The sequence below is a fragment of the Aplysia californica genome, unplaced genomic scaffold (genome assembly GCF_000002075.1).
Source record: "Aplysia californica isolate F4 #8 unplaced genomic scaffold, AplCal3.0 scaffold00196, whole genome shotgun sequence".
NCBI lineage: Eukaryota > Metazoa > Mollusca > Gastropoda > Aplysiida > Aplysiidae > Aplysia > Aplysia californica.
This window is the reverse complement of record NW_004797466.1, coordinates 641,421-657,117: the sequence shown is the minus strand read 5'-3', so window position 1 is coordinate 657,117 and position 15,697 is coordinate 641,421. Positions and strand designations below refer to the sequence as shown.

Below are 15,697 nucleotides of genomic sequence, written 5' to 3'. Positions count from 1 at the left end.
AAGTTAAAATGATAACAAATCAAGGCATACTAATTTTTGCTGTGATGCCATTTTGTCAGAGCTGGATAGATGTTTGAAATCTTTTCTTGGCAACAAGTTTGTTTGTGACTGGAGTAAAGTTCTGTGTTAAATTGAATCTCTGGATGGATTCCCTAAAATTGTCTCACAGGCTGGATTTAATTGTTTGTTGGGCTGGATGCGGGCCTTACAGTTTATTGATTTTACTTGTTTCACCATTCATTTTCCTTCTCAGCATAAGAAAATAAAAAAGACCGCTGTGGTATTTGTAATGTATTTTACAAATGTTCAGGAATTGGTTATTGCCTGAAATGTTCATGGCATTATCTTTTCCATTGTCTGTGGCAGATCTATGAGACAGCAGGCTTTGGAAGTGGCAGGCAGTTGGCTGAGCTATTTGCACCTATCCCAGAGTCTTCGGTGACATCACAGAGCGTCGCGCTTGAAAATGTGGAGTTCAGTTCCTATGAGAAGATTCAATTCAGTCATGAAGGGGTGGGCAGCGGTAAGAAGTGATTAATAATAGTAATAAAATAAATAATGAATAGCATTCCCGCCCATAAGCAAGCTGTATTCTCAGCTTCGAGGTTGAGTAAAGTAACTCTGTATGTATTTTTCTTCATATGTCATGCCTCAGGCATTCTATAATGTTTTCACGTCTTTGCAGGGTCAAGTCATATTCAGTTCAAAGTTTATGGGAATTAAAATTATTGTTTTGTTGCATCTGTCTGCTAATTGTAAGATAGATAGTATGGGGGTTTCACTCTGATATGATGATATTCACAGAAAGTCTTTTTTTCTCTTACATCATCATACAGAAACTGAGAGAATTTCAGTGGAAAATTATTACATTCTGTTCAGGAGAAAAAGCATCTTTTGAGATACTTGGGGCTATTTATGACCAAATCGTGATGTTTTATAGGCCTACATTTTAACCTGTAGAATGTGTACCATGACCACTATGTCTCTTACTCATGTTCATAAATGTTTGGATTCAAAACCTTAAACTTAAGTCATGTTCAACAGACAAATTTGTATGCAGCTTGCTGAGCTTTTCTGTTCAAGAAAATGGGGAAAAGGATTAAAAAGTGAGCTTTCATGCCCTACAAGCTATGAGTGCTTTTGAACAGCCTCCTTGTCTTAAATGATCCCCCCACTAGATTGCATGACTCTATAGCTCAGAATAAAATTCACTGTTAAAAACTGCTTCTTATGGCTTAAAATAAAAAATTGTTTACGAAGATAACTCAACTGTAGCTGTAATGCTTTTGTTCAAGAGACAGTGGAACTGTCTATGTAAAAACCATCTTATTAACGCCATATGACAAAATAAATATAGATAAAAATCTGGTTCAGTTTAAGCAAGGAGTTACTGAGAAATCTTGTAGTAAATGTATCCATGATGAAATGAATAGACAAATATTTATGCATTTTATTGTGGTTATTTCACTCTACATTGCTTTCTTCCAGGTGTTGCATTCAAATTTGAAGGTCATGTCCCTGACCTCGTGACCCTGATGACCTCTGGTGTGCTCAACTCAAGCGTTGCCTGGGCCGTGGGAGATGACGGTTTACCTCTGGTACCCACAGAGAAGTTCGGGGTTGGCTTTCAGGCGGCCATGTAAGTCATACACTGGTTGAGCCTCGGGTCAACAGTAGGCCAACATAAAGTAATTTGTTTTTGTTGGAGTGTGTTACCAGGTGCTAATGTTTTTTGGTTGTTTGTTTGGGGGGGGGGGGGTTCACTGCTGTCACTTTGTACACATAATTAATGTATGACTAAGAAAATGCTTCATAATATGGTTTAGTTGGTTGTTTTGTTTATATGAAATTATTTTTCTTGTGTGTTTGAGGTTTTAGTCCCTGTGATCATGTCATTGATGTGGAATGCTCAGTGCTTGTACTGGTATGGGATGGGGCACTACATAAATGCAATCTGCTGTTATGTACACATAACTAACATATGGCTGAGAAAGTTCTTCCTTATGTGGTTGAACTGGTTTTCTTGTTTATATGAAATGATTTTTCCTTGTGTGTTTGAGGTTTTACTCTCAGTGATCATGTCATTGGGATAAAATGCTCAGAGCTTATACTGGGATGGCTACAAAAATGCAATCCGCTGTTATTATCTTTGTAGAACATTCATTATCAAGTGGACGGTTGGAGGCTGCCTCTGGTCGATTTTTCTTTTTTACCATTTGCCTCTCATTTTGTTTTGACTTCTTACTTTTTCCCCGCAAGTGAATATCCTTTATGGCTGTATGCTTCTCATTAACTGAAACAAATTCATATGAAATGTGGTGACCCCATGTTTTCCCATTATCTGCACCCTATGAACAGGCACATGAAACGGTTGGATCCTTTCGCTGCCATCGGAGCCAGCGGGGTTGCCAACCTGGAAAAGCTGCTTCAGTGGTTCAAAGAGTCCAAACTTGATCCAAACGACCCCAACAACAAAGACATTGTCTACATGCTGAGTGTAAGTCTCACAAATGTTTTTCTATGTTTGTTTTTTTCTTTCTCCATTTGTTGCTTTACTCTTCCCTCGTGTTGCTTGGTTTATTTCTTGGTGCCGTGTTCCTTTGTCAGCTGCGGAAATGATGATGTAATAAATTTTACGTGTCAGACATGTGTTAATTAAGAAAGCATAACTATGTGCTGAAGGTAATTTAGTTTTAGTTTCAGTACGGTTTTACGGTGTTCCCAACTGCATAAGTCATATGAGGTGTGGATGTCAACAGAAAAGTCCAAACGCGGAATCAGGCTTACTCTGTTCACCTCTCTAGCCTCAACAGCACAAAGTCTGCTTCGACTATCAAGGCATCCCGGAAATAGCAGTTCACAAGAGAGTGACAAACATACTCAAGAAGTAGAGGAAAAAGGACGATAGTATAGATGAGGAAAGAAAAAGCAGCAGATCCTTGTGTGTTGTTTCGGCACAGTACGAGCATGACATTGATAAATTAGTCCATTTACAATTCTGTGCATAAGAATATGTTAATTTCCCCCCTTTGGGAATGGCCAAAAGACAACTTCGGTCAGTGGCACTGCCCTGGTGGGGGAGACAGAAGGTATGCATAACGAGGAATTTAGGTGTTCATTTTATTGTAAAGTTTTGTGTAGAGCTTCACCCTTGCAGTTATGGATTGCCATGTTTTTGATACTACTTCTAGAATTTGTAAATTTATTGTCTTGGCTTTTAAAATTTCTTTTGGTTGCTGATATTAATGAAATTGCTCTGTCTTTTGTGTGATCTTTTCTGTCACAAGGAATTTTAAAAAAAATCTTCCATTCCTTTTCCAGTTGGAGAACGCCATTAGACACTTATGAGACCTGTCAACTCAAATTGTTCCAGGATCCTTTCTTAAACAATGATGAAACCTCTTATTATGTGTTTAGTAGGGCATCTTGGTTGAGGAAATAAATTTCTGGTTGGATATTGAACTCAAACCTAGCATCAGAGTATGGTATATTGCTTTTTGGACAGCCTTATGTCTGCTTCAAGGGTAATGCAAATTGTTTGCTCTCTCCAAAATTTTGTCAGTTTTGTATAGGAATTAAGTTGGAATTTTAGCCTGGGCAACTTGCCTTTGATGGCCTGCACTTTTTCAACCTTCTGTTATGAAAGTTTTTATCAACTTGCACCATCTTAGTTGTAAGATTTTATCCAAGAGGACGGGGGGAGGAGGAAGAAAGACAGAGAGCGGTAGAGAGAGGGACAGTGAGAGGCAGAAGAGAGGTACAGCGACAGGGAGAGAAAGGATGAGGGAGAGAGAAGAGATGGCAGGTCCCATTTATATTGGGATTAAGGGTTTAGAAAATATGAGAGAGAGAACAGTTCTGTGATCATACATGCTTGAACCGAGCACATTGGCCTGAGAGACACACTCCCTTACTCTAGACTAACCAGCACCTGTAGCAGTTGGCAATCTTCTGACTACTAGCTATATGGTGTAGCAGTGTGGTACTTCTCTGTCACAAGCAGAAGACCTGAGTTCAAATCCTGGGTGGGGAGAAAATTATATCGAGTACCTTGGTCTTCCTCCTGGGATGTTGTATCCCTCTCAGCTCAGGTTGGCCCTGACTGGTAAAGTCGGAAGCCCGCTTCGTAAATAATCTAATTTGTGTCGATGGGGGGGGCGAAGGCTCGTATATTTTAATTTCTAATTTTTCGATTGAACTTTCTCCCCTCCAGGGCAACGACCAGAGTCTGCTGCAGCCGAGGGAGTACTTCCGCCTGGAGCCCATGCAACAAGAGTTTGACTTGGCCACACTGGAGGAGATAGAGAACAACCAGCGGTTCCGCATGATCGCCCTGCGCGACGAGGAGCATCCCATATTCAAGGGATACCAGATGATCCCGCCGCTCGAGAAAGAGCTGCCTCGCGATATTTTCAAGGTGAGTCTCATATTTCGTGTACATTCTTCTTGTTTTATGTCATATATTCAGTTACTTCTGATCTTATTTTGTATTATTACTGCTTGTCTTCTTTCATATAATTACACTTTGTGCTCTCTTGGTTGGTTGATTCTTGTCTAATGTCATTCACTTACTTTTTGTCTTTTTCGTCTGATTACCTTTTGTCTCATCTCATACAATTACTTCTTATCATCTTGTGTAGTTACTTTTATTTTTCATATGTGAGGCATCTTGGTGAAATCAGGTGCTCGTCAAAATATTAAAATCCGAGAAATCGGCATTTATCGGTCAGTTTGGACATTTTTTTAGAATTTTTGTTTTTTGACTCAACATCTTGTATGCCCGTTCAAAAACACCTTTATTTGTGGATGTTATTGAAAAACGTTGATTAGGGGCACAAAAGATTTTAATATGCAGTTTGCAAAGACTCTTAAGCGATGGAAGTCACCAAACTTTGGCGGCCATTTTCTCTCTAATTTTTATTCTGAAACTAGGCAACCCCACCTCCTTCAATCGCAAAAATCACGACTTTCATTCCTGATAAATGGACGTTTATTTCCTCGAAAGAAGGGGGCAAATGAATAACCTTTGAGATATTACCAATAACTCCACATGACCGAAAATTGACGAGCGCCTGATTCCACTACGTCGTGACACTTATTGAATCAAAACAGACGCTTTTCACAGCTTCTGTGGTGCAGTTTGGTTTGTTTTCTTTGACAGTTTAAAGTGTTAGTCAAAGAAAGGTGAAGATTTTCTGTATTCTTCTAGAATGTTTCCTCTCAGTCTGTCATCCTGCTGTTGGGTCACTCCCTTCAAAATGGTATTTTGTATACATGCAGCTGATAATTTCACTAACATCTTCTTTACAGTAATCGTGAGACCGAAACTATCAGTTTAATTCTGTATCTCTCAGGAGAAGGTTTCTCTTTTCAAAAGTTTGTTTGGATTAGGCTTTACAGGAACATTACTTGTAAAGAACAACTGTAAATGCTTTTCTTCTGTATGCATTTATTGTATTGTTGTCAAATGTAATTTATGAGTTGTTGTCCGTTGGGGTTTATTTCAGATACACCAGACTCTACTTTTCTTCATCATCGTTTGCTTTTTTGTAACTTGAGCCAGTGATTTTCTTGTACATGATATGAATGTCATAGTCTGATTTTCATTCATTTGTTCATTTGCATGGTGCTGAGATGACAACTGTGATTTTATCGCTTTTTAAAAATAAATATGTTAATTATTGTGCTTCATTCTTAGTACAGATGCACAGGGCACATTTTGTGGTCCCCAAAAGTTGTTTAATGGCTGTTGTTGATAAATGTGAATGACTTTGTTGCAGGCCAAAAAAATTTTACCACAATATTTTGCTCTAACAGAGGTGGATGAACGCATGAAAGCCAAAACCAGCAAATATTTTTTTTTACTACAGCCTTGTAAAGTCGCACCTTTTATTCAAGAACATTTTTGTTGTGTTTTATAGGAGTATGACAAAAAACGCAGAGAGGACACTCAGTTGCCGCCCAGCAAGGGTGATCTGGACCAACACCGCGCACAAGTCAACCAGTATCTGCAAAAGGTAAGACACTCTTACATTATGGTTTAAGAGGAACATAAGTTACTTTTTGCACCAATTTAAAAAAGTAAAATTCACCTCTCCCTGCCGTCATTGTGCACCATCCTTATTTTCTCTAACCTTTAGACCCTCCCCAAATTCACCACAAGAATAAATACCCTTTATTATTTCAAAGTAGCAATAGATGTATGCATTCCAAAAGGAATGGCACTTCTCCTACTATTTACATACAAGATATTGCACTCTCTAATAATAGTATCAAATGCTCACTTATGTTATAGATGTTGCTAATGCCAAATTTAAAACGCATGCTTTTGGCTGTTCAGATAGAGAAGTGAACCCTTTTGTATGTATTTACACTAGTTTGATAAACCCTGAACATTTTTTCGAACCAAATTCCTTTTCATCTTTGAGAGAGTGTGAAAAAGATAGGCAGAGAAAATGAAAGAGATAGTGAACATTTCCAGTCTTTATATCATTGCTTATCACAGTATGTCATGTATTTTTTTTCTTTGCATCTGTTGCAGATTAAAGACCGGGTGATGGCGCAGTACCGGTTTGCTTCACACCAGAAATCATTACAGGACATGGTGAATGAGGACACTGTTCCTAACATCACGTGAGTTATTCGAGAAGCTTGTAATGATGATAAATTGCATTTCAACTACTTAGTGTAAAACACCACCACAAACCAATTTGAAAAGCCATGTATAATGAAGTCTTACTCTGAGCAGTTGATTTGTATAGCACGACTTCCCTCTGAACAGCAAGCTCTGTGCACTTTACAATCTACATTATTACCTCAACAGATCTAACAACATTCTGCAACAATCTCAACTTCTCGTGAAGCATACAGCTTACTTGCTAGTTGGGATGGTACTCAACTATCTGAGTCTAGAAGTAGGTATGACAGTGTGCACCCTTTGCCACAAAAGTTGTACATGACTGGGTTTGGCCCAGAGCAACCACCCATGGGTGTTGGATTCTCTTTATGAGAAGGGTCATACGAGACTGTTAATGGTTAATGGTTAATAGCTTTATTTAGGATTGGGGTGCATTTTGCATGAGAACAAGAATGCTTATCGAGGCATCCAACATTGTCTTATAATATTTTATATAGCAGTCAAGACAACCTTTAGAAGAAGTACATTATGCAGGGATCAGGGATACAAGTCAAATGCTTATTTGGCGATTTCCCTTGACACCTACCCTCTCATACCATTCCTGTATTTTATTACACAGTCTAGAAATGTGGAAAGATCGATTAAGTACACTCGAACCTGCTCTAACGTCCACTTGTATTTTAAGACAATCATCTGTACAAACGACCACTTCCCATTTCCCCCTTGCCTTTTTTTTTCACATTATAGTGACACTGTTTAAGATGTCCACCTGTCTAAGACAGACATTTTTCTCTTCAATAGGTGGCCGTCTTGGGCAATTTTGACAGTCTGAGAATTGTGAATAGAGCTCAGCTCTGTAGCAATAAATGAAGGCTTTGTTTGGCCAGACATGCTGCAATTTGGCTTAGTTGCTAAACACATCTGTACAAAACGTTTTTCATCAAACTTTCATTTGAAACATATGGTTATCTCAGTGATAAGAAGAAAAACTGTCTTAACATTTTTTAGAACCTGCCACATATCATGACTTGTTGTATTAAAAAAAAATTAAGATGAGATCACTGATGTCTGCCCTGTTGCTTTTTAAAGAGTGCAAATGAAGAAATATAGGGAATGTATTGTAGCACTATTAACATTTTGTTATTGACTTGACCATTGCAGAATGTTGGCAAACAGTTTGTTACGTCTGTCAGAACCAAGACGTCCCTTACGGCCTATCCGGAAAGAGAGAAAGAAAGTCACTGCCCAAGCCCTGGATGGCAAGGATGTCAAGATCCTTATCAATATCATGAGGGCCACCTACATTCCTGTTCGCAAGTCAATTCCTGGGTAAAGAATTAGTCTCTCTCTCACTCTATCTCTCTCACGTTCCCTTCTTCCTTCTCCCTCCCTCTTTTATGCGCACACACATAATTTTTGAAGATTTATGACTTCAAATGTAAACAGTCAAAGAGCTGGACAGTGGCTTTTTGTGTAGGATTTGCTTTGATTTTGTGCAGATCTCAATATCTGATCTCTGTTCTAGCTGCATAAACCTTTGGGATGACTTAACCCTTGATGACATCAAGGATAGGGGGTTTCAAATTGAGAAAAACAAATCCTCTTCTTCTACGTACCCATGCTAAAGTGCAGGGGGTATCTGATTGTAAGATCTGCATCTCACAGTGCATTTAATTTTTATGTACTTTGCCATCTTATCTACATAGAACATAGAATCATCCCTTGCCTGACACATGCTATTTTCAAAGGTACTCTTAATATTAGTATTGACTCAAGTGGCTTCAGTTTTGGGAAGGAATTTTGCCAAGATGATTAGATGGCGGCCTGAAGGACCTACTCTTTACGATTTTAGAAGTGCCGAGGTATCTTTAACAAAGGAAATTTCCTCACAGGACCTCCTTTTTTGGGGTCCGTATCTGAGAAGCTAGGTTGACTATCCTACTTACCCTAGGATCAGGGAGTACAGAAAAACATGAAAAAAAAAACCCATTGCTGGTGGGGTCCAACTGAGGCCCTCTGAATTGACAGGTGAACACCACACTTGTTGAGCTTCGGAGCCCCCTTTTTAATCAATGAAAGCAAAACGATATTGCTTTGTTCTATGCTGCACTTATGCGCTAGAATTTGCTCTTTAAACACACACACAAAAATCTTGGTTTGTGAAGGTGTGCTTTGTGATAACTTCATTGTAGTAAATTTGTCCTCAATGTTTGGTTGAAAAAGAGAGGACAAATGTCATGTATTTTGTTCTCACTGAATAAAGTATGCAACTATAATGTATTTATAATCTTAACTGGATTTTTTCATTTGCTTTTTTTTTTCAGTGGAGGAAGAGATGCTGACAAAGGGGCAGGAGATTCATACAGTGTAAGTGAACATGTGGAAAGTGTGAAGTGTTGACAAATTACATTTTTTTCCCATCTTGTCATGTTCTTATACTGTCATTGTTGGAAAGGCCATCAATCTTTGATTTTGTTAATGTGGGGGACATTTGATGGTTTGACTTTGGTTTTTTTGTTTGAGGTGGTCATGTAGGTGTAAAAGAGCATGAAGCACTCATCTGGTATTGTTCTCATTTTTTTGGTCTCAACTGTTATACGGTAGAGTCTGCTGAAACTGAAATTTGCTGGACCACTGGATTTTTTTCTGTTTAGCAGGGTTTTCAGAAAGAAAAAAATTGGGGATATTATTTTCTTTCGGTTTATTGCTGTTTTCAGAGAAGCTGTGTTTGAGCTTAATTTCCTTTGCCATTTTTGTCAATTAGAGAAGACATAGAAAAACAGTGTTTACTTAAGTGGTTCTCAAGACTTTTGCAAACTGAAAGATGCTCAATTATTTAAACAAAATCCCTGTATATTGAGAATATGAAACAAATAACAGGCTTTTCTACATTACCAGTAACTAGAAACTAAAGATTTGACGAGGAAATCGTGCTTTGACCAGGACAAATCCCCAAGTTTTTCCACAATATCTCCATGTTTTTCCACAATATCTCCATGTGTTTTATCCTTAACAGGAGTCGGTCTGTCCTTATGTGGAAGTCATGTTCCAGCGGTCTCGAACTCGTACAAGGCGAGCAGAAGGTGTCAACCCGAGCTTTAACGAGGAGTTGGAGTTGACTCTCAAGTAAGACTAGGAGATATATATATATGTGTAGCAACACAATAAAATGAGTCACATGTTGCATGACAATAATACAATGTGGGTATCAACTGAAAGATTTGCTTTAGCCCTACAAAAGGGTGAAGATAATTTTTCTCAAGCAGCTGTTGTTCCAAAATATTTGTCACTTGAAGTTAAGGAGCTATTTACACATTCTTGAGAAGCTCAAGGTTTTTTCCCAATATCTCAAAACAACTGAGTGCTGAATAATTTTTAATTTTTCAGGGGGAAAAAAACATGCTTACGTGTACTTTTACTCAAAAACACCCCATAAAGAACCCCTTGCTGTAAAGAATTTCCTCTTTTTCTACACAAAAGGAAAATAAGCTCTATTGAAAAACTAAAGCTGATACAGATTATTTCCAACACAAGTACAGCAACTCTTACCTACCTAACACCAGAGAAGCTGCCTTATCTTGTTTGCCTCCATTTCTGGATTTTCTTATGCACCGACATCAGCAGTCTCTCATTTGCCCAGACCGTGACTGATAGGTTTTTAGTTCTATTGGTTCTCCCCCCTTATTTGTTCGTGGTGACTGTTCTTACAGTGTGTGTCTTCCCTTTATTGTTTGTCGCAGCTGTTACATATGGTTTTGTCTCCCATCAGGGTGCCTAACGATGACTACTCCCCGTCGGCTCTGCAAGCTATTGATGATGTCATTTACCTCAACGTGTTTGACGAGGTCACCGTGGATGTTTTGGAGGTAAGAATGGATGTGTGCAATGGGCAAACAGAGCTGCATCTTCGTGAACTGATCGGGTTGGGATAGACAATTGTGCTTGTCAGTGCCCACTCTATCAAATAGACGTCTGTTTTGCTTCATTTAATTTGACCAGGTTATCAATCAGGACCCATTCATTGCACAAATGGAAGATCTGAATGTGCATTTTCATGTGACTCTTACTGACCATCTGGTTGTTGGCCAGTTTTCATCAAATGCACCCTGTCGTAACCTAAAAAGTCAAATGTGTTTGGTTTTGGAAGACTGGATTGAATTGTTCCAAAATACTAGCGTTTGCCCCTCCATGAAGGAAAATCTGGCTGCTCTTAAGTGGATCAAACCATATTAAACGAGGATTTAATGGCAATTTTTGCAGTAGGCACTGGATATTATAATTCCCTTTTCCTTAAAGTGGTTTATTAGTGAAAGAGAAACACATCAACATGATTACTGACATTAAGTTCCAGGGACTGTCGGGCTGTCAAAAGTACAGAGGTATAACAAGGGAACATAATGGTAGTGCAGATGATGCTGGTAGGAGAAGGCCAATCTTTCTGCAACATGTAAGCATTGATAGACTCAATAAAAACTACAAAATGAATAGTAATTTGTTCTAAAGTCAAGCACATAAGCAGTAATAGTTTTCGCTGAGTCCATCAGTGTTTGTCAGCTATGGTATATACTGTATAGTTACCTCTTCCTATTTTTTAATATGGGTGGTACATTATGGTGTGGGTTGGTTATGTTAATGGAAGGTTTTTGGTCTTTAAAGTTTTTTAATGAAATAAAAAGTAAAGTTTTCTTCATGCTGAAATGTCTATCAGCAAGCTGCACGTAATGTGCTTTCATCATTATCCAGTGCCAGATCTGCGACAGACATCGGCGATCATGGTTCTCCATTCATTCCTTTACTCGGATGCTCTCAAAAAAGCTATGTTTCCCTGATTTTTCCCTGTTGCCCATTTGTTTAGGTTTCCCAAGTAGATTGTTCTGGGTCTACCCCTGCCTTGTTTGCCTTCAATTTTGCCAGTGAGAGCTAGATGTTCAAGACCCTCATTTTAGGCTCTCGGACTCGCAACCGTAAGGTCGTGGGTTCGAATCCCGTCAGGGGCCCGACGTTGTGTCCTTGGGAAAGGCACTTTACACGAATTTTCCTCACTTCACCCAGGTGGGAATGGGTACCCGGCTATAGACAGCGAAAGATCTTGTCAGTTTGTTAGTGTTTGAGCGCTTAATCGGCTGCTCGCACTGTATGCTTCCCGGGAAGCTGAGAATGTTTCGGAGTGTTCTATGGTCTGCTGGGGTAATAATATAGTGTAAAGCGCATAGAGCCTGCTGTTGAGCGGGGATATGCGCTATACAAATGCTATCTATTATTATTATTATTATTATTCAGGTGTCCCAAAAATTGCATTTGTCGTTTCCTGATTGTTTTTAACATTGAGCATCCCACGTGCTTTACCATTTAAACAATTTTATAATCTTGTTTTCCTCAGGACAACAGAGAGAGAGACTCAAATGTTCATCAAAGAATCGACAAGAAATGGTTGGGTAGCATCAATATTCCATTCTCTACTGTTTACTTTAACAGTAAGGTGAGTGTACAAGAGTGTTGTTGGTTAAAAAAAAATATATTTTTTGTGGTGCCATATTTTGTTGTTTTTGTTGGTAGGCTATTAAATAGCGCAAAAGTGTGTAACCTACATGTTATTGTGATTTATGTTCTCAGAGTCAGAGAGACACAAAAAATAGAATATTATTATTGATGGTGGGGGGACTGACTGAAACGGTTGTTTGAAATGAACAGACCAGCCAAGGGTGTTATTGTTAAGTGTTGTAAGCCTTTTTTGAAGGATACATGGCTATAGATAAACAATAAAACTTTGTTTGGGGAAAGTGTATTTAATTACAGCAGTAACTGGCATCTGTGGTATAGTGTTTAGACTCTTTGTTGTAACGTGCAGGAGAATATGAGTTTGTTTCCTCTTGTAGGGAGAATATTCATTAACTCTTTATCTCCGGCAAGCTGCTCCCAGCGGCTCGCAGTCCAAACCACTGTGCCGGTGATCCCCTGACAGCAGCTCGGGCACTTTCCTTTACGGCGACTTCGACATCAAACTAGTTGCCAAAAACCGGTTTACGTTTTTGTCATTTTTAGATTTGGCACCAAAAAAGGGCCCCATGTTCATCTTAAATTTCGTTTAAGAAATAGCTTGATATCCCTATAATCATGAAGAAGTCATTCATACCTTTTTACTCAAATTTTTGTATGCCTTTTCAGATTGATGGCACATTCCGGTTGAACACGCCGCCTGTCTTGTTGGGCTACACGCACGACACGTCTCAAGGTCAAACAAACATCTCTGAGGTGGAGGCGAACATCACACGGGGTCATGGCAGCACATTCATCTCCATGTTCATCACTATCGAACCCTCGCTTATCCTGCCTGAGCCTTTCAAGGAGAAGGTATTAAAACTGTAGAATGTAGTCGGTCGTACTAGTTCCCTTTTAGACTTTGATAAAGCAGCAAACCCCACACACCTCAATGACATAGACACGGGGACATGCAGTTATTCCTATTGTTTCTACATGTAGGCCTATATGCCGTGTTAGTAATAAGTTGAATAAGATAGCCTTACTTAATTTTATAAGTCTTATAGATATATTGTTCGGTATAAGCGCTTAATTTTGTGTACTTTGAAACTTTGTCCGAAAAATTCTCGTAGTTTCAAATGTTGTCTGTTTCGAAGATTTTTCAGAAAATTTCTCATAGTTTCAAATGTTGTCTGTTTCGAAGATGGATTAAGTTGTCTCATAGAGTTACTTTTTAAGGTTGAAATTTTGGCTACCTCATAAATTCGATAAAGTAAAGGAATTAGTAATAATTAAGGTTGAAATATTCCAGTGTTATTTGTTAATTTGCCAGAGGATAACGACCCTCCCCCCTCCTTTATATCTATGTAATAATTAAGTAGTTTGTATCAATGACCAATAATGACTGTTGCATTTCCATATCCACCATTTCCCTATGATGAAGTTCAAGGTATGATTTGTGAAGGGGTTGCCTCAGACACTTTTTGCTTTAAGGATCACTTCAGCATGTCACACTTTTCTTTGGAATTTTTAAAATTCTGTGCCCATTCTCTTTTGTCTGAGAATGTGAGAGTATGGGAAAGTGATTCTTTTTAATCTGTCACTGGTTGTTTGAGATCGGCTCTTCTTTGGCAGCGTCATATCTCTCACTGTCTTCACTCACTTGCATGTCATCAGTAGATTTGAAAGGCAGCTTGTTTTGCTCACTGCTGAAGCATCATTATTTGAGGACAGCTATATTTTCACCATAATATCAGAAAATATATGTTCTTTAAACAAAAGGGTTTTTTTTCTTTTTTTTGGTGGTGCTTTCAAACCTATAGATCCTTTTAGTTAAATGGTATAGTGTGTGCGTGTGTGTTTGTGTGTGTGCGTTTATGTGTGTGTGTGTGTGTGTCTGGTTTGTGTGCATTGCTTGAGTGTGTGTGTGTGTGTGTGTGTGTGTGTGTGTGTGAGTTTCCTTACATGTGTGTCATTGCATGTTTGTTCATGTACATTTTTATGCTTTTGTGTTGATATTTTTGTATTTATGGGGCTGGTTAGTGATGCTTCTCAGAGGTCATTTTTCTTTCTTTATTTTCTCAATACTGGCCACTTTAAGCACTGCTTTCCTTTTGTATCAGTCATTTGGAAAAGCAAAAATCACTGTGCTTTCATGGTTAATCATAGATCCATGATATTTTGAGGGCTGATTCAGAACATAGTGAAAAATATATAAGAAAGCAATTAGCCTTGAGTTGTTGCTTGTTTTTTTTTATATAGAGTCTTGAAAATTGGGGTAAAAATTCAGAAACTATGTCCTGATGACACTATGACAACTATGACGATACTTTTGTGAGGCAGAATTTTGTTGTAAAGTAAAGTAATCATGATGTAACATTATAAGTACCCACTTTCAGTATTCCAGAACGAGTACTGTAATGGTTAGTATATCGGTATCGTAGAGAGCAAGAAAAGAGCAACACACATTATATAGAAAAACAACAAAGATGTCTAGCCTATGGCAGCACAAGTCACAATCATGTAAAGTTTAAGTCTTATATTAAACTGTGGAACACAACCCGAGAAGTTGTTTCATTTATTAATGTTTAATGTTGTTGGTGCTCTTGGACTGTTCGCAAGTAGAATACACAACAAATTTCTTAAAATTGGAAACCGCGGGGGCTGCAAAAGTAATAGCGAGCGGGTGAAGCATTTTCTCATGCAGTTATATAAGTGCAGTTGGGGTATTGAGTTTTGTTTTCTGTCTCTGTCTGTGTTCTCTGGCCTTCCTGACAGCTGTTGCGAAGTAGGTTTACAATTTACACGTTTGATCCGGTGTGTGTAAGGGTCAGGTTCAAACACAAGAGCAGTCTGGATAATGTTTGTTGTCTCTTTATGGAACTTTCCTCACAGCTGGCTCGTTCATACTGTCTTATGTTAGTTAAAGTTTTTATCTGTCATTTGTTGTGTACTGTTTACTACATTCCTGGAATGCCTCCAGCTTGAACTTTCAAAGGACGAGGCTTTAGAAATATTTATTATGATGATGATTATATTATTATGTTATCATTGTTTTCAGTATTATTGTTTTTATTTTATAGTAACTGTCATTATTATTGTTTTTACCGTAATTTTTATGTTAATTATAACTATTATGGTTATTGGGGTTTTTTTTCCTCGTTAAAATAAGTCTAGATGCGTTTGCGTCTTGTTTAACACAGGAAAGAAGTGTGAAGGAGAATACTTTCCTTTGCTCTACGTAACCCCTTTGTTCTTGGAGAAAGAAATGAAATGTTTGATATATCCAACAGCTTTTATTTTTAAAAGTTTTATACTGAAAACACCCAAAATAAATGCTGTACGACTGTCTTCCTTTAGCTATTTTGATGGCCTTCATAGAACAATTAACGACCTTTCTGGCAACTGTCAAACTTGTAGCTTGTTTAGTGTGGATACCTGATTGTGTGGCCCATGCAGTACTTCTGTCCTGTAGTTGAACCTGCTCTAGCTTTTAACTATCACCTGTCCAAAACTATCACCTGTACTAACGACCAATTCACACTTCCCCCTTTGCTTTCTATCTCTATAATATAATGACAC

At 38.3% G+C, this 15,697-nt stretch overlaps 1 protein-coding gene across 1 annotated transcript in view; it reads left to right on the top strand.

Annotated features, from left to right (window-relative positions):
* LOC101849929 (coiled-coil and C2 domain-containing protein 2A) overlaps positions 1 to 15,697 on the top strand; it is a gene marked incomplete at its 5' end in the record, with an annotated part of 66,638 nt that overhangs the window by 37,476 nt on the left and 13,465 nt on the right. Inside the window, 11 exon segments of the mRNA XM_013082854.2 lie at positions 1,489 to 1,639; positions 2,359 to 2,497; positions 4,214 to 4,417; positions 5,922 to 6,017; positions 6,542 to 6,633; positions 7,799 to 7,966; positions 8,962 to 9,004; positions 9,654 to 9,763; positions 10,407 to 10,503; positions 12,018 to 12,116; positions 12,803 to 12,988. Of these exon segments, the coding sequence (XP_012938308.1) occupies positions 1,489 to 1,639; positions 2,359 to 2,497; positions 4,214 to 4,417; positions 5,922 to 6,017; positions 6,542 to 6,633; positions 7,799 to 7,966; positions 8,962 to 9,004; positions 9,654 to 9,763; positions 10,407 to 10,503; positions 12,018 to 12,116; positions 12,803 to 12,988 (1,385 nt within the window).